Source organism: Numida meleagris, chromosome 1 (genome assembly GCF_002078875.1).
Source record: "Numida meleagris isolate 19003 breed g44 Domestic line chromosome 1, NumMel1.0, whole genome shotgun sequence".
NCBI classification, from domain to species: domain Eukaryota; kingdom Metazoa; phylum Chordata; class Aves; order Galliformes; family Numididae; genus Numida; species Numida meleagris.
Genome location: NC_034409.1, coordinates 27,009,756 through 27,029,712, shown reverse-complemented (window position 1 = coordinate 27,029,712; position 19,957 = coordinate 27,009,756). Strand labels below are relative to the sequence as shown.

At 35.7% G+C, this 19,957-nt stretch overlaps 1 protein-coding gene across 2 annotated transcripts in view; it reads right to left on the bottom strand.

Moving 5' to 3' along the window:
• The window catches only part of BMT2 (base methyltransferase of 25S rRNA 2 homolog), a 34,302-nt gene continuing 15,364 nt past the window's right edge, over positions 1,020-19,957 (bottom strand). For both annotated transcript variants that reach the window (XM_021384911.1, XM_021384910.1), the window contains exons 3-5: positions 12,940-13,113; positions 8,120-8,234; positions 1,020-4,305 (exon numbers count right to left, since the gene is read on the bottom strand). In XM_021384911.1, coding sequence (XP_021240586.1) covers positions 3,676-4,305; positions 8,120-8,234; positions 12,940-13,113 — 919 coding nt within the window. In that variant the 3' untranslated portion in view covers positions 1,020-3,675. The remainder of the gene's footprint in view (positions 4,306-8,119; positions 8,235-12,939; positions 13,114-19,957) is intronic.

The window sequence follows — 19,957 nt, the reverse complement described above, 5'->3', positions numbered from 1 at the left end:
TACAGCGGCTCTTCGAACTGCACGAGGAGCGGTGTCCTGCAGGTCTACAGCCCTTGTTCCTGCAATCCCATCATCACAACAGCGCCCGCATCCCTGCAGTCAAGAAGCAGCAGGGCTGAAAGGCAACAGCTGGACACTGAAGGAGCTCAAACTGTCGTCCTCCCTTTTCTGCACAGGAACCTCAGTCACCTATGAGATCCTCTCTTCCAAATTTAAATAAAACCGGCCAACTGGCCAATTTTTTTAATATATAAATGTATAAAAGCCACGAGGTCACCTGCTCCAGATGCTTTAGCAATATATGGATAACACTGAGTTGACACTATTTTTCAACTGTGATTTTTTGCTCTTCTAGCAACTATTTGTTGAGCTTACAAAATGTTTTACTTACAATATAACAAAACAAACAAACAAACAAAAACCCAAAGAACTAAGTTTCCTTGCAAGTTAGCCAGATGCAAGCCTTCTAGAAGTCTTCCTACTGTTCCACAGGTGAGGAAAAAGGAGCAGAAACTTGAATAACCCAGCTTTGCACAGAATCAAAGATGCGCTGTGGATAAAAGGAGTTGTGATTAAAAGCACTTTTAATAAAAGGCAAATCAGCAAATCTGAGATTCTGCAAGAAGCAATATCTAGAACAGCTGTAAGACCTCACTTTCTAATCTTCACTGTCAGGTGACAGAGCATTGGAACAAGCTGCCAGAGAGGGTGTGGAGTATCCTTCTCCAGAAATATTCAAAACACACCTGGATGGTTTCCCATCCAATCTACTGTAGGGAACCTGCTTTAGCACAGAGAGTGCATTGATGATCCCCAGAGGTGCCTTCCAACCCCTGCAATCCTGTGAGGAATGAAGTACACCAGCTAAGCTTTACAGTGCTGAAATTTGATTTTCCTCCAGTTTTGATCCAACCAGGAGCCTTACATTTTCTTTTCTTTATTACTATGCATCAGCTTTACTGAACTTAAGCATAAACCAACTGCAGGAGGAAAAAAAAGAGTAAAAACACTCCAAGGTCTTCAGTATTTTTTTTTTAATAAATGTGCTTTGTTCACAAAAGGTAGTGACATAAAGACAACAGAAATGCAAATACACTTTTTCTTTTCCTTGCCAGCACCTTAAGAACAAGAGATGTTTGTCATCTCTCGCCCAGTCAAATATTTCAAACATTTCATAACTTAGAAACATTCTCTTTGCACCAAAGCTAAATAGCCAAAAACTCCCAATACCATCAACATTGTTCGGGGAGGTATAAGTATTTACATAAACCCAACTTTCCTCCTTCACAACAATCCACTGTCCCTCGCAAAAAGAAAAAAATTAAATAATAAAAAAAGAACACTTAAGGTATTTAGAATAAGCAGCAAGAAAATCAAGCTGTTACAAAACTTAGGTCCCTAAACCACAAATACAACAGTGTCACCAAGCTGCCAAGAAAGCCCGAATTTTTTATGTTAAACTTTTTAGGGATACATCCTGGTCTGAATAGCTTAGCTGTATGAATCACAAACCAATTTACCCTCACCAATGCCAACATTCCTGTTAGCTGGTATGGTTTCTGTTTCTTTTTTTTAAATCAGAATAACAATTAAAATGCAAGGTACACTTTGAAGTATGTGCAGATTAGTTTTTTTTTTTTTTCTTTTTAGAACAGCTGAATTTAGAGCACCAATATTTTAGCTTTAACATGAGTATTGCTGGAGTCGGTGAGAGAAGAGAGGTTCTGACTATCGGACTATTTTAAAGAGATGTTGCAAAGCATTAGATGATAACACCAAGTGATACCTGATTTTGAATCCATTGTGTATTTCATTAGATGAGTACTTTCCATAAAAAATTACACAAGCAATTACAGTTGTTTGGTTTGTATATACCCATATCATTCAGATTGAGTAACAATTCTGAATCAAATATTAGGGGACACTTTTCATAAATGTAAAGAGAAAGTGTATATGAAAGAATAAAGCATTGCAGTCCAGTTCACATCTGAGTGTAAGTAGGACCAATGCGGTATGACTTTCTGTAGGAAATCGTAGAGAAAAAAAAGAAGCAGGTCAAACTGACACTTCAAGTGCAAAATTTCAATAGAAAGGGTAAGTTTCATTTTTGCAGCAACCACTGTAAAATTCACACTAACACTTCAGTTTGTCTGGTAACTCCTGTATGATGAATACAGCATGGTAGATTAATACGCTGTAAAGTGTATTTCACCACAGTCAGCTATGAAACTATTTATTAGTATTTTCTACCACGTTGCTGCAGTCAGTCTTAAATCCATGATGCGGCACCTACTTCAAATCATTTGTCATAGGCACTTACATACCAATTTAAAAGTCTAACATTTAAATTCATAAACTCTGGTCATTAGGGCAATCTAAGCTAAACTAATACTGATTTCCTCTATTATTAATGCTGAAAAGAATTTTTTTTTCCTGCAACATACTTACAAATTTATTACACAAATTAAAAAGCTTCATGAACATAAAATGCTTGTTCCACCTTCTTACAGTGCAGATCAGTTTTCAGATAGCTACAGAACTTTTATTCAACCAAACAGAAGATTAAGGTCCAAATAAGGAAACAGAACAGTGTATTTTAACTTCACTTTTGTGGTCTGAATATGACTGTGCAAATGGAGGTATCCTCGAAAAACATGTATAATTGTGTTCCTTTTAACAAAAATTGGTCTGCAGTTACCACAATTGTCCTTAATTGTAGACTTTTCAAGTTAAAGAAAAAAGTTGTTTTTAAAACACATAAATAATTTACTTTAAAACATGACAGAAAAAACACCCTGCCCACCCCACCAAAAAAAACAGCCACAAAAAAACCCAACATCAAAAAACACATCCCCCAAACAGTTTGAAAAGAATACAAAACACTATTATCAGGGAAATACTGTTATATGTTAGTGCTTGTACACATAAAATTGCAAAATCATGTTCCAGCTTTGAGGTGAAACATAATCGTCTAGACGTACCATACTCCTCTGTTTGTGCAGGGTAACCTAGTCAGGAATCTCATGTCTATCTGCTATTTATCCAAAGAAATTACACAGCATGTGTAACTTTGGATTAACATATTCAAGTGTTTGGGTGTTATCTCAAGAGGGCAGCAATGAAAGTAAAATCAAATGTGCATTACAGTTTCTCCAGCCCAGGCTTAACCAGACTGAAACAAATTTTGGAAATAAGTTTTGTTCTGTAATTAAGTAGGGACATGTGTAATCAAGTGTCTTAACCTATCTGCACATTTAATTAAAGTGCAAATTAGTTCTTCCTACATATACTTCTCAGAAGCCAACCAACTCCAGTGCCTTAAGCTCAATCACATTAAGAGTTAAAATATTGAAACAACATTTAGCAAATTAAATAGAATTCACACTTCACAGCACTAAAGACAAGAATGGTACCTTTCTGGAAGAAAATTAGTGATATATATTCTAAAGAAAGTAACAGCAATTTATGCTATGACAAGAGTCATTTGCATAAAACTTGTTTTTTTTTTTCCACTCTCATACAAGAATATATTTTAAAATTCAAAAGTAGAAAAAAATAGCAAACTCTGTAAACCTTTGCATTTTCTTTATGCAAACCATTGTTGTGTGTTGAGCCCACGTTAGTATAGCAAAGTTAGTTAAGCAAGAGGTTTGACTTTGCACGTCAACTACTACATTAACTTAGAAGCAATACAGGATCTTCGAGCTCATAAAAAGGAATTGAACTAGACTGGCTTTCTCCAGAGTCTGAGTCATAAGGAGCATCGGGTAGCTCCATAAAACCGTAAGCTAGCTGTTCGTCTTCCATATCCGATCGAATGTAGCAGGAAGTGTTGGAATACTCCTCATCCTCTATACTGTTGAAATCCTGTGGGATATACAACATTCCTGGGTAATTCCTGCTAACTAAGTCACTTGTTGTTTGCAGGGAAGTTTTCCTAAAAGCCATCAGGTGCATATGAGAAAACTTGGAATACTTAAAGCGTTTAAAACCCAAGGATTCTATGGCGATTTTCCAGCTTTTCATCATCATAGCCCGACGATTCTGATGAGATGAATCAGGAGTTATTACAAGCAATAAGCCATTTAATACGAGAAGTTCGTGTGCCTTCTTGCAGCATATCCACCGCTGATAGGGTGATGGAAAGTAAGAGAGGAGGAGTGAAAAAACGACGACGTGGAATAGTTCTCCAGGTAGAGAATCAATAGGATTTTTCAGTTGCTTAAGAAAGGCATCTATAGCATCTTGTGCCAGCTGAAGAGGTTGCTGAATTTGAAGATTTAAGAAGTCACATTTGTATACGCTCTGGTGGAACAGAAAAATCCAAACAAACATCAAGGTTAGTTTAAAAGAGCAAATAATTGACAATCAGAGAATGAACAGTAACATTCTCTTCATTCCCTCTAGGAAATTTCAAGTCCCCTGAAGGTCCCTCATGCTATTAAGTCAAACACAGTAAAATGGCAATTTGAAAATCATGGATATTACCAGCTTTCACAGTTGCCGACAACTATTTGAAACGTGCAACAACGTAGTAGAGGTTTGATAGTGGAGAACTGTTTATTAACTGTTTATTAAAAAGAAAAACAGAAAAAAAAGGAGATCGCTGATTTGATACCTTCTATTAGAGCTTTCTATCTCAACTGATTTAAAAAAAATTGAATATGTGTACATTGCTTTTGTTTCTCCAGATGCTGGAAGCATAGAATATATCCCCTATTAACTGTCAAAATCCCATGTTTTTGTAGTATAATATGTACTGCCGATAAAGTTGGAAAAAGACTGAAACAATGCAGTTTCAGTTCAAATTTAACAAAAAAAATCTAGATTTGAATTATTATTTTTTAAATAAACCTGAAATCGGTATAGCAAAATTAAATTTGATACCTCAGTATTTCCAACAAATCTTTAAAGTATCTAAGAAGCCCTAATCGTTTGGTCACTTGGGAAAAACTGGCCTTGCTTACTTGCACAGAATCAGGAAGAAGCTATGACAAGGCACCCTACCTCAGAAAGTTAAAGCGCACTACTTTGTAACAGACACGAATGTACGTGTTTTAGCCCTGCTGCAAATGCAGAGTTTAGTGATACATACTTGGACAATTAAAGCCAGAGGAAAGCTTAAAATTCATCTTTTAATCATTTGTGTGCTCAAGCTGTCAGATGGGAAGTGACACCACGATGCAACATACAGAAGAAGAAATTTGTAACACCTTCAATCACAGAGCACTCAAAAGTAATATCAGGCCATTTACTATGCTGAAGTTTTGACACTCCGTATTCATCAAAATCTAGAAATGACTTCTTTCAAAAAAGCTATTGAGATAGAAGGCTGCAACAAGATATCAACAGAAGTTCTTATTAGTGCTTAGAGTGCATGCAGTGCAGAAGATGAGCTGAGACAGAAAATTCTGCAGAGAACATCTGAAAGGTGGAGGCAGACCTGTTGCGTTTTCATATCCCCCCCAAAGTATTTATAGCATATTTTATGAATATAAAAAAAGAACAAAAATCCAACATTGTAAACATATTCATAAAACAACTGAAAAGTAAAATTGTTTCCAAATAGAAAATAACATTATTCCCGTGTATATAAAACCACATTTTCTTCAGACAATGTGCAAGAAGTGAAAGAATAAAGCAACATGCAAAAAAAAAAAAAGTGATTTACTTTTCAGTACTTGTAATTAAAAAAAATCAAGAAAGATTTTCATTATTTCAGTATGATCAAGGAATTTCAATTACAACTATTATACCTGCAGGGTTATATTCTGCTTCCTTTTAATATTTAGAACAGGAAATTAACAGTAGTAACTTCAGGATATCTAGGTAAGACTTTTAGAAGAAAAGTGCTGTGGACTTAAAGGTTACTTACATCATTGAAAAAAATTAGACTGAAAATATTTTTCTGTAGTGGAAAGATATTCATAGAACAATTAAGTAGAAATAATGTTGAAGATTATTTCAGGACTAAAGTACATTGCAAGTGGAATTTGAACTCTGCAAAGCAGTTTTAGGGAAAAAAGCTGCTACGCTGCTCAAGGTTTGTTATTGAAGTCTAGATGAGCAAGTCTGGAGCGGATCTTAGCAGCAAACTCATATTTCAGTGCACAAACTGACATTTAAGAACTAAATCCTGCTCATCTTTTTCTTTTGTTTGGTACCATTCCAGACTCCCTTTTCCCCCTCAGACTATATTTACTCCAATACAACATCTGCTGCGTGTTCAGCTTGTTTTCCAGCAGTATGAAATTCTACTGGGACTTTCCCAAAATTGAGATTCACTGTGCATTTGAATTTTGCTGTTCTCCCTTCCCCTACCAAGTAGACAAACTAAACTCCTATAAGAAAATAGCAGCTGCTAATTATTCTCTGGAATATCTGCCAGAGATACAGTGTTTGAAAGAGCGGCCAACGAAAACACTAGGAAACCAGTTTTACTTACTTGTTTCTCCTTTAGCGCAGCTCCACCCAAACCACCCCAAAATGAACAAACCTGAACTTTTAATTAGAAACATATTTCCACATTCACATCACAGTTACTTATCACAGTTTCTGTATATAAAACACACAGGTTCTAAACAGTTGGAACACATTCTTCCATTAAATAACACTTCAGTTCCTCTCCTAGTTTTTCTTCAATTATTCTCAATACTCCTCAAATTAGCTGATTTTACTCAACTACTACTTACATACCTGAAGAATTTACATTAAGAAAATGGATTAACTTATTTAATTAAGAAAGCATTTAACCCTCTATTCAACACCATTTAACAAACTGACCTCCTGAAAAGCCTCTATGATTCAATTTGTATAAAAAAATATTTTGGTATCTAAAAGATCAGATAAATCTGAAGATTTTAAAAGTTCTATCTTCAACTTAAACCACTAAGTTACTGCATTGATTTTTTTTTTTTTTTTTTTTGGTTAGGTCAGAAGACGACATTAACTCCCGTAAGAACCCTCTGGCTGTTATTCTGAAATCTTAAATGAGCAGAACCAACTGCTGGACAAGAGATGTATTTATTCAGGACACTATGGTGCTGATACAGTTCAAAGCAGTCATCTTGAATGCATCAGGATTGATTAGTTCTAGTTTGAAGGTGGGCCTAAGCTTATTACAGCTGATGTGCTTGAGTGCACAAGTTCTCTTCAAGAATACCTTCCATTATATTTTTGTTTACATGTTTGGAGATAACTTATGTGTTAGTGGACTAAACCTGGTGACCAGAACAAAATGCCAAGCACTTTGTAAGGAAGTCACACTGCAGCAAATAACATAACTTCCAAGTTAACCATACTTGTAAGTCTCCACATCTAAAGAGCTATTACCTAAGGCCACTGATTTTCATTTTGAACCTCTGAAAAATTCAGCTTAGAAGTTGGCAAGATATGTTAAGGTCAAAGATTTTACATTATCTGACAAATGCATTCCTTTACATACCTTTTCACTCTACTATGCTTTGTCATTTTACTTAGTTAATAAATACTATTAGGACTGACAGAAGTCAGATCAAGAGGGAAAGAGATCAAGAATGGGAACATGATTACAGAAAAAAAAAATGTGTTTTGGAATCTTACTACATAGAGAAAGTGAAACAGTTTACCAGAAATATATTACTTACCATAGAAAGTGCCCTAAGTGTTAATCTTGTCCTCAGGACTGTGGTTCAGTATTTTTAGCAACAATCTCAGAATGGTGCACTACGAGTTACTAGAACTCTCCACAAAAACTCACCAAGTACAGGCACTGATTATTTCTTTGTCAGAAAACGTAGCTTACAAGAGGTTCATGCCTAAGCGTAAACCAACTCAATTTTTACTTATGGCTTTTAAGATGCAAGAACTTATCTGAGACTCCATTACAAGATGACTACTAAAGTTTTTTCCAATCTTAAGATTCACAGTGACAATATTTTTCTTATTTTCAGAACCAAACAATTACAGCTATTATTTTTGGAACCTGTTCCTGGGAATGGATGTAATATGAGGACCATAGTTCCTTTAAAAAGCACAGATAGTTAGGATACAATACTTAAGTATTAAACATACTTTCTTCTGAAGTAGTCTAAAACCACTGGGAATCAGGTTTATATCAAATATAGCAAATGTTACATACCTCAACAGCTGGAACAATATCTATGCCAACTGTCAGAAATTCTTCAAACTTCAGAAATGGATTAAAGCAGCTACCAACATCAAGCAATCTGATTTTTCCCAAGGAGTGAAGCAATCTAAGAAGCAGCAAGAACTCAGTTTTATCAAAAGTTATTTTTGAAACTATATTCTGAATTACAATTTCAGATAATTAATGCAAAAAAATTCTTGTAGAGTATCTTTGTAGTGATTAACAGAAGTGAATGCCTTGCTTGAATTGCTGAGATATTTAAAGAATCAAGTTCCCTCAGTAAAGCACGTGATCCTCAAGCCAAAGAGTTTATGTTAAGAGCACCTCTAGTACCATAACTTGTGTACTTATACAATACAATGGTAACTTGTGTCTACTAAAGCTGATCATTTTGTCTCCCTACTTACCTTTCTGTGGTACTTATTGATGTTTAAATCATACAAGTCATTAGAGTTGAAATTTCAGGAGTACAAAATTGAAACTGACAGCACTTCAAGACCTACCTACCATCAAAAAAAGGGCATCTGAAGTAAAATGTCTTCATCGGTTTAACAAAGACAGAGGACACACAACTGTATTCCAAGGTAAACAAGAAAATCCCTAGAAATGAAAACATTTAGATATTCCTGGCAAAATATCTTAAAATATTCTACTAGTTTTATTTTAGCTAATATTTTTGAAAATGGATGACTACTTGATGTTCACTCCAATTTTATTTTCCTTATGTTCTTCGTAAAACTCCTCTTTAACTCCCAATGATCCACCACGGAGAAGAAGAGAAGAACCCTTGTTGTCTTCAGCAGAATAATAATACTAATCTTAAAGATTTTGTTTATATGTAGAAGATATCTAGGGATTACTTCTTTCAAACTACCTGCACCACCAAGGCAAAGGGTGCGACAGTATCTCTAAGTTAGTTAAAACTGCAGGCATTACCAAGCTACCCCATAACACAGTCAGTACTGACCAAGACATCAGGATGAAGATGATAGCAACATTTTCTTTTCCACAACTTGAATGCCAATCACAATGTAATCTGTGCATCACATTGAGTCATGCAGGGGACCATTCAGATCCTTGTGGCAATAAATTACAAGCAGGCTGAAGTCAAGTAGTGTCTTCTTCTGTGTAAGGTTAGCATATAACTTCTCAGAACAGCAGTCCTTGTCTTGCAAATGCAAGACACTAATGGCAGACTTCATCATTCAAACACAAATATGTCAGTATGTACACATGCACTCTATACATGAGTCCAATGGTAACAGGAAAAGAACAGGAGACACACAGCACCACAGTAAACGAAAGAGGGACTCTGAAGTCTAGCACAGAGATTTCCCATTTAAAAAAAAAAACAGCCTCTAGGAATCTTAAAATTTTCCATTTAAAGGGAGAGTTTAAATACCTGAACAGATTAAAATTAAATAAAACAGAACTCTCTAAGTGGGGAGAATGCCACTGCACCTACGTTAGAGTGAAAAAACACTGACTTATTCTGTTTCCTTCTCTTATAAAACTTGTAATCTTGGCTGCAGTGTTGCTTTTGACTCAGTGAGGAGGATGCACACCTCAAACTATTTCTGACAGCATTAAGGCACACTTTGGAAAGCTACACCTCTGGATCCCAAGCTGAGCAGAAGCCAGAACCTCTATCTTCTACACCAATGGACAACAGATTCAAGACACATCACAGGGCGAACACCTCTTTCACTCAAATAGGTGTTCTCCCTTTTACCCTGATAAAGTTACCAGACTCTAAAATCAATGCAAATATACTCTGGAATCTTAAAAAGCAGCAGATTCACATGCTCACTTATGTTTTGACTTTCCTGCTGCTTGTCAGATTTCACTGTCCCTCAAAATTGCTTATTAGTAGTTCTCAAGCTGCCAATTATAAATGAGAACAGAATCCTAGTTCGGTGCTTTAAGTAATTGTGAAGTTCTTCAGTGGCTCAGATATCTGCTTTTTCAGCATGGCAGCTCTCAAGTCAGATTCCTCAGTAAGAACATAACTGTCATCTAGGTGATAGTCACTGATCCAATTACTGCGTTACAAAGTCAGTCTTGCTAAATTCATTGATAATCACCCTTCAAACTCGTTTCCTCATGATTTTTAGTCAAGGCAACTAACATTAAAAGCAAGGCAAGTACGCTGCACTGTAGGTAATCTCCTACATCTTGAACTCAGAGAGGTTTTGGAATTTCCTTCTTTGGAGATACTCAAAACCCATGTGGGCACTTCCTGTGTAACCTACTCTAGGAAACCTGCTTTAGCAGATGGCTGGAACAGATGATCTCCAGAGGTCCTTTCCAACCCCTACAATCTTCTAAATGAACTGTTCTCTAATGCGTTCATACAAAAGCAGAAAAAGAACATTAATACTTCAAGGGCTGGACTCCTAGTTTTCAGTTTTTGATTATTAAGCTACAATTTATCCAAGGATGAGAGAAAAATGAAAATTCAGAGGCCAGAAGAGCAGAACAAAGCTATACAACTGGCTCTGAGTGGCAACACGGGCACATCTCAAAGTTTTCAGTAACATCCACACATAAAGGCACCCCATGGGAAAGACTAGCTTGCTGAAATGTATTATGAAAGATGGAACGATGGTTTGACTGTCTCTTAAGATGCCACCTAACATCTGAGAACAATCTATACCATAAAAGATAAAAATCAAGACTGTTTAACCTGAGGGAGAATAAAGAGAAACAATACTTAAGCAGAACAAACAGCAGATAACATTCACTTTTATCTTGGAAGACTGAACCACTTTGAAGTCCAGCTTCACAAGTGAAAATGTAGTGTTATAAGACCTGTTCCTGGATGTGAGAAAGTACTGTGGACAACACATTACCTTTCAGTTCTTTTTCACTTTCATCTCTGTGTTCACTAATTTATTTAGTATAGATGTGATTCAACTGCATTTCAAGAGGAAAGTATGCTTCACTTCATCAACAGTTCATTTTCATTCTGATAAAATTCAATTTCTTCTCTGCCTTACAGAAGAAATTACAGTGTCTGACTTTTACGGACAGTAATTTATAACAGCCAGGCCTTGTTGCTATAAGGTCTGTATAACTACCAAAAACCCTACTATAGTGTGTTGCCTACTCCAGGAAATATTAAGAATCCTGCATTTGTCAGGTATGTCTCTGGACATGTGTATTTTCAAGTCTTGAGAAAGAAGATGGAAAACAGGTCATGGTATTGACAAATATTTTTTAAGTTATGAAATAAGTTCTGTATTAACTACTTTCTATACACACAAATTAGATCAAAAGATAAGACTTCAGATTTCTGGTAGCAAGATGAAACTTGTGAAGTTGGCCCTGCAATGGCCATTATAAATCCTGTACAAAATATGAAGATAAAGCATATGCAGAGAGAAAGCTCATGCTTTATCTCAGCAAGATCTCACACCAGAAAACAGGTCAACATCAAGAAGTGTATGCTCAAATCTATTGATTTAAACAAATCAGTACCAGTCTGCCACTTGTAGTAATAGAAACAGTTTGTGTTACCAAATGCTAGTGTTACTGAGATGGTATGAGGTACTAACATCTCATCAACCCTTCATATCAAAGTGCTTGGTAGTTCTCATTAAAAACAAGTATTCATTTTTAGGCTGAGTTAGCAAAATGAACACTAAGAAGAGGGTAAAAGAGAGCTAGACTTCTGGGAAGTCACTACTTTCATTCTGGAAACATGTTCTTGGTTGGACAGAACACAGAACAACATTGGGGTCAAGGTTTTCATTTCTCTTTTAACTATTCAAACATTTAAGCATTTGAGATCTTTACGCCTTTTGCAAGTGAGAAACCACGATCTTTTGCAACATAAGAAACTACAAAAGATGCCATCTAGTAAGGACAGACGTCTGCAAGTAGTGTGAGTAACGTGCTAGTAACTAATACTACATCTAACTTAAGCTTTAAGTGCTGCTTTCAGAAGACATGCTATCATAATGAGAAACTCTTCAGAGAACAGACTGCTGCTGACAGTTGCTAGAACTGGTCTATGAAGAGCATGAAGCAAGTTACAAACATAACTTTTAATGAAATAAGCATTCTTCATTCCATTATACTTACTCTGAATTAAATCACACATGGAGTAGCCACAAACACGACCCATATAATTTAGAGAAAAAAATAAGGTGGGATTGTAAGTGAAAAAAAAAAGCTACTCATGAATTCCAAAAAATAAAATTCTTACTTGAGTGAAAGTCAAAAAACAAAATTAAAACTGCGTTAGAGAAATACCTAAAGAATACTCAACTTCTGCAAAGCCAGTCATCAGAAAGCTACCATATTTAAAATTAAGTGTTATAATTCAAAATTGCTTTTGAAGTGTATAATTGGAATCAAGAGTTTCTCTGCAATTATTTATGAACAGAAAGTTTTAAGTACTCTGTTATTTACATTTGGCACTTAGTACTTACAAAAGCAATTGGCTTTTCAACAATACTGAACAGCCATTAGATTCTAACTTAATTAACATCTGCTTTATTTCACCTCAAGCTTTAATATAAATGGCACTGCGCAGTAATGACATACAAAAGTGAAATTACTCTAACACTTAAATGATGATGACTAAGCTGTCATTCTCAAACAATCTTTACAACATCCACCAAAACTTATACTACAACTAAACTATTCTTAAAACACGGATATATTCACAAGAAAATCCAACCTCTTTACTATTAAAAATAAAAAAAGAACACATCAGACCAATCTAATGTTGTAATGAAAAAAATTCCAAGTAAGTCTCAACACTCAACAAAGAAAGAAAGGTCTGGAAAACAAGTTAAACTTACTCTTCTGTTATAGCTTCATGATTTGTCAAGCCAAAGTTTGGTAAGGGGTCTTCAATCTTGGGAGGCTGGGAAACATTTAAGGCTGGAGTGGTCTTAGAAGCAAGAAGTGCTCTCTTTTCATCTTTCTCAAGCGCTTTTCTTTTCCCTCCATTCTGAAAATATTCCCGGCATACACTGAAAAGACAAAGATTCCCCAGAGAAACTGAATGGTATTTTTGGTCACTACAGTGAGATAGGACACAAGACAGAGGATTATGAGATACAAGTTCTATAAGCTTTTCAATAAATCTGAGTTTTACTGCATCTTCGGGAAATCAGCTTTAGGAAAGATGCGACACCCAAAAGACACACTTCAAGTCAAGCGGTGTTTTTTTTTCCTCCTCAAAATTAGGCTGTAAGACACAGTTATGTAAACAGATTCAAATTAGCTTTATCTGTATAGACTTTCAGAGCAAGAACAGGACATTAACTGAGGATGAATGTCAGCTGTCACCTAAGCACTACAGTTCTCTATCAAGGCACACCTGCACAGACAGTTATTAATTACAAATACAAGGGCTTTTGAAGCATGCACTTCTTGCAAGGTACTTAAGGAATGTGGGGGAAAAAGAAATACAGTCTAGGCATATGGGCTAAATTAATCATACTCGTTTCTAACTTCAAGTTTGCTTTTTTCTTTTCCTTTTTAATAACATATCTTCAGTTGCTGTATTATTGCAGAAGATTTATTTTAGCTTTCATTTTTTATCCCACTTAAGTATTTTACTAATAGGAATCAGGATAAAATAATCAGTACTATTCATCAGAAAGGTTGACCAGTTCAAAAGAATGAATGTAAAAAGAAAAGTTAAATTGCACTTGCGTACTTCAACCAGTAGTCAGCATTACTGTATGAGACGCAAGCATTATGTTCCAGAGAATAACCAAACTGTTTTGGACAGAACTAGAATTGGAAACAATTTGTTGCTGTGAAATTAAAAGCCTGATTCACCCTGTACAAAACAGTATTTTTAAGTAGATGCGCCAGCCAAGCATCTGCACGAGAAGTTTCACAAAAACTGGACTTGTTCAAATTATGTTTTCACAAAACATTTTTATGATACTTTCTTTAAACACATTCAATTTTCCTCTAAAAAAAAAAAAAGCTGCAGAGGTTTGGAGGTAACATTCCAGAAAACAAATTCCAACTTTGTTTAATAGCACCCTATATTGTGTTAATTCACATTCCAGATTTGGAAAGGACATGTGGGCATAAATACTGCTTTAAAATCATAAATAGAGACAAGGTCTTGAAATACACAGGCCTGATCTAAGTATGGATGATACACATCCAGCCTCTCCATCACATATGATGTGAAGGAAAAACAAAAGAAAGTGTCATTACTATTGAGTTTTATAAAGAGAAATGTATATCATCAAACAGGTACAGACAGAAATCACTTTACTCCAAACAGTCAGGAAACGACCACTTTGAATCTATAAGTATATAATTACAAAAGCACATTATTCATTCTCACTGCGAGGTAAAGAATTAAGTTCTGCTGGACACATTCCTGTGCTGACATACTTAAATGGCCTCAAGATCAAAACTGACCCCTGTCTAACGAAGTCAAAGCACAAGCAAGGTTTACTTGCTTGAGCAGGCCCTAGGTATTCTCGCACTAAATAAGGAAAGTTTAAGGTGCAGACAGTAACCTTAGGGTAGAAAACACAGCCCTATGAAAAATAAACACAGTAAAAAAATACATTCATAATCAACAAGTTTATAGTTAAAATTCTCCAGTAACCAAAGCTACTTTCAGATGAAAGAGAAATAGGTGGAAAAAGAAATAAGCTCCATACCTCAGCAGTATTGAGCAAGTTCACACACAGAAGCAGTAACAGCAGCCGAGGCTACACTACTCCCAAACACATAAAGTGTAAAACCATACCAAGTCTGTTAGAAATTCCACATACACAAAGACTAGAATTCTAAAATTAACAAAGTTAAAGTCTATAATTTGACTATGCAAAAAAAGAAAAAAAAAGAAAAAAAAAGAAACAAAACAGAACCCCAGAAAAACACTTGCATTACTGTTATGCTAATAAAAGTCATATTTTATACTATATAAAATTATTTGTTCATAAGCATACAATGAGTTTAGGGATAACTTTCGTAACTGTTGAGTGTCATTTAGTGAAAGAAAACACAAACCTTTCTCACAATGTTACAGCTACTTTACTACTTTCTTAGCATCTCACACAGTGTCTAGTTTTACTTCAGTTTTTTTTCTTGGTATCTCTTTTGAAACATTCTGGTTAAATAATGTCATACAGCTATCAACATTGACAGGTAAGTTGGAACAAATCAAGAAGCCCACAACTTTGGGAGGAAATGTATTCTTTTTTCTCAACTGTTGATGTCCTCAACTTTTTCCACTTGCTAGAAGCTGTTATGTTGCCCAGCTTAACACACAGATGAGCTCTTCCTGAGAACCGCCTACTTATAAAATGTAGCCTAACCTGTCACTGTGAAGAAGCCATTTCTGCCTCACTGCTGGTACTGCTGTAATTCAGTATCCGAATTATTTTACTCCTCCCTCTCATGTCAATTAATGGTGTCTTATGGTGTCAGAACTTAAAGACAACTGTGATGAGGAGCATCTTCTCCTGGATTTATACTGGCAGACCAGCGAGGCCAGAATCACCAGAAGATTTACTGGAGACTGGGTAAAACTCCTCATGTTCAGATTGCATACTTGTGCAGTAACTCAAAGAGGCAAAAAATACCAAATCCAACCATTCAAAGAAGCAAACAAAAAGAACAAACAGGTAAGATGGTACTTCATAACCACTGAGGGCTTTCATCTCAAGATTATGCACTATCCATTTAAAGCGCACCTCACAAGTGTGATGGGGTAGCAGTGATCAGATGGGCATTTACTGCTCAGTACCTAATAAAAAGCAAAACACTCAGCGGTTTACCCCCACAGCAACTTGCTGATGTAGCCACATGCTTATATTTATTAAAACCCCATCACTGATCACACTGGTTTTGAGTATGCAGTTAAATAAGACTATGTTTAACAATGGTCTCAAGTAATGAACAGAGCATCCCCTTACTATCTACAAAGAGAAATAAAATTAGGTAATTTATTTTATAATTTTGAGAGCTGCCACAATGCCATTTGTGGCAAACACCTCTGACATTTAAGCTTCCACTATGGTGATACATTAGCTCTACAATTAACAGACTCGTTTATGAAGAGTTGTGCAATTCAAACGCTACCTGAGCTTACACTTGCTACAGTTTACGCAAACAACAAAGTAAACATTTCAGTTATAAACTGTTTACGTTTGCTGGCAGAGACAGGTGAAGTGTGCAGCTCATATCTAGAATTTTTTTCACAAGACATTTCCTCAGTTGAACTTTTTTTCCCCCATTCTTCATATCTTAAATGACGATTTTTTTTTCAAGACAAATAGTCCTCTACTCCCACCCAAACTCTCCTGCCATTTGGTATGGACACTTACAGAAACCCTCAGTAAAAGCCAGTATGAAGATATATTCAGGAGATAAATTGTTTGATAATGAACTTAAGCTGAGAAGCTTCCCTGTAGAATACACTAACCAAAACCATGAGTTTCAGTAGTATATAAAAAATAGTATGAGGGAGGGGTTTCAAATTCTCAATTGCCAAAGAAACATCGTATTAAATTTTAACGATGTCAAAGAATCAGCAGTTAGTTCATCTTGCGAAAAGTAATTATTACAAAGTAATAACCAGCAACTAAATTAATGCTGGTTGCCTTTCATCTTGACAAAAAAAGCCATCTCTGATAGCTTTTATAAATGATCAAGAGTTTCCAACAGAAAGTTCTACAGGTCACGAACTCACACAGTCCTTCTCTTTCCTTCTGCTTTTTAAAGAGGAAAGAGCAAGACCGATTTACATTCCTCACTGTATTTATTAACCAGAATCTAATACTGAAGATCAAGTTCAGTGAGGGTATAGAGAAACAACATACTTCCCTTAATTGCTGAAGGAAATTCTAGTTTACTAAAGTCACCTGAAAGAATTGCTGGTCTGAAAAAAAAAAAGTGTAAACTCCTCTACAGGTTTAATCTCCCCCACTCCATTCTGAAGCAAATCAAAGAAAGGAAAGTTCTCAACTTTCCCTTGGAGGCATTAATCATGAGGGGGACTGGAAAGCATTCTAGTATTATCAAGAGCGTCCAGATTTAGGTTAAGGAAACTATATATTCAGCAAATGTTACAGCACTAAGTATTAGAAGTTGTTAAAGTTCAATGGAAGAAACTTGTATACAATTAATTTTTCTCATACATTTTTCATACTTCGTTTTAGTTCTAGAGATTTGAGACATTATCCTTTTGGAAAACACAACTAGGTCTGGAATCGGATGTTTCTCCAGCATTGTATCTATCCTCCAAATCAGCTTACGGAGTCAACACCCTCCATTACCAGATGATTCCAAGAACTTGAAAACAGTCAGCGGTCATCATGTAATCAATGCTCTAATTAGTTCTAACATTCAACAAATAGATACAGTTTTGTCAGAACACAGTATTATTTAGAAGGAAAAATAAAGGTTACCATACAAATGTGCACAATGAACATTAGGTCCTTTTTCTACTTTAAACAGTTTCCCTCTTTCTCTTTAACTCACCTCCTTCCTAATTCCATTGAAAGTGAACTTCTCAACTAACTGTATTTATCAAAAAAGCTCCAAAATAGCACTGTAGGGACTTTAAACATTCATTTATTCTGTCCTTCAATCCCAAACAGACCTTGTACAGTTATCCAGACAGCTCCAGCTTCTAGGAATAAACATGGCTTTTGTGGAAAATATGAGATCTCTGAACTTTTCTTTACCTTTTTTGGAGTTGAGTTGTTTTTTTTTTTTGTTGTTTTTTTAAATGCAGAGACCAAAGCGGTATTTTAACAAAGAGCTAAACAAAGTATTTTAGATATTTTGTGTATAACCTCATTAACATACTCCAAGATGTTTGTCTTTTTTGGAAGAGTATCCTGTCATTGTTTCATATTCAGCTTGTGGTTTGCTACAGAATCAAACACTTTTCTAAAGGACTGACAAATAACCAATTAGTTCCCAGCCTACGTCTGTATAGTTGATAGTACGTGGTACAGTTAATATCATTGTTAATTTCAGTCCAGCCCTCAGTGTTAATTCTTCCTTGCTTGGTCTCATTTGCAAATTTAATAAACAGACTGTATTCTAGTAGATTGCTAATGAAAATACTGATTAGTAACAGATGCAGGGACAGACTTACAGAGCCTTTTCTCAGTAAAACAAATATTTAAGATAAACTTCTAACATCCATTCTCCGCAGTTTTTTCCAAACAGTTCGGCACTCTCCTAACAGTAAGCTGACCAAGACTCCATTTCTTCAGTGTACTGAAAACTCTCAAAAGACTTTTTAAAAAAATGCAAGTCTAGATAATGTTTTGTCACAATAGCTATTTCAAGCTAGTTAGAATTGCAGATTCTGTTCTTTCATTATTAAAAAAAAAAGAACCGCCAAGTCAACACAAGTTGTAACACTGATGCAAAAGCAACAGAAAGAAGCAAATCTGCTGGTCTAGCTTATTTTGTTCTAACTAGAACCAGAATAGGCTGGCATTCATTGTCCACACAAAGGTTCACCAGGCTACCTATGCCAGCAAAAATTAGAAGTTAGGAAAACTAGGGTAAACAATCTTATCCATCCCACTTCTGTTTAAACTCTGTGTTGAAATACAAATTAAATGAAACAGGTGCTCATTTCCAAACATCACTTGCTATTCTGCATTCAATTTTCTGAAAATATAAACAAAAGAAAGGGAAAGACAGCTGAGTGTGGTCCAGGCTTTCTACAACACTGCCTGAGGTTTGACTAAACTACATCTGGAAGGGGACAAGGCTTTAAAGTCCTCTCCTCCCAGGCTAAAAATTGTATCCTATTGCCCTGAAACAAAATAAAACCACTCCTGTACAACGTGGCATATGGTCAACAGCACAGTCTGCCACTTAGAGCTTTACCTTCTGCAGTTTCTAGAATCTGTATGTGTGTCATTTAAATAAAAAAATTAATGAAGTAAAAGAGTAAGGTTTTTGTCATTTCGTTTAAGAACATCGCAAGATCCCAGTATGTTCACCCCAATAGCAGGATACACCTTTTCATGAGGAGAATCCTGCAGGAAACTCAGTCTTGACCCTGAAAATAAGCACACATTCTATATTCTGTGATTTACTTTATTGGGTTCTTGGTTATACAGGAAAAAAAATAATGAAAGATCAAAAAAACCTCTTTTTTCCTAGCTAGTATCACATGTCTTAAAAGATCTTAAAAGGAAGACAAAAAAAGCCTGAGCTATCCTTTTTTCAACACAGATACACAAGTGGTTCCCAAGTATTTTCAGCATTCCATTCCCAAATGAAATTTCATCTAACACATCAGCTACCTTCCTGCTGCCATGGTGATACTCAGTTAAAGCACTCAACAAAAGCTTTCAGTGAAGTCTCACGCAAGTGAAGTTCTTTTGCATGCAATTAAGCATCTAGACACAAGGAGGAGTAAGGACTATGGGGCCTGCCATTTGTGAGGCACACCTCCTGGCTCTTGACAAGGAACAAAAAAATGTCCATCTGCTGTGTTCTAGTATTTAGCCATTCAGGCCCCAGTTTTCACAAAAAGAAGTAGTAACCTTTTTTTTTTTTTTTTACTGACGTGAATCTCCAAGCCCCTGGATGTAGCATACAGAAAAGATCTGTGCTTGAATTAAAGCTTCACATTGAGAGCATTTTAGTGTCTCTTACCAGGTGAATTCTAATCTTAGCACAAGGTCATGCTCCCAGGCCCAAACTGGATATTTATTTGTTTACTCTGTAAATCTTGTAGGAACTACCATAAAACCACCCCCCACAAAAAACACCTAACAAACAAACAATGAGAGAGCCAATAAGTCTCAGTACACAGGACTTAACTGTTCCTCTGTTGTCAGCATGGAATACTAT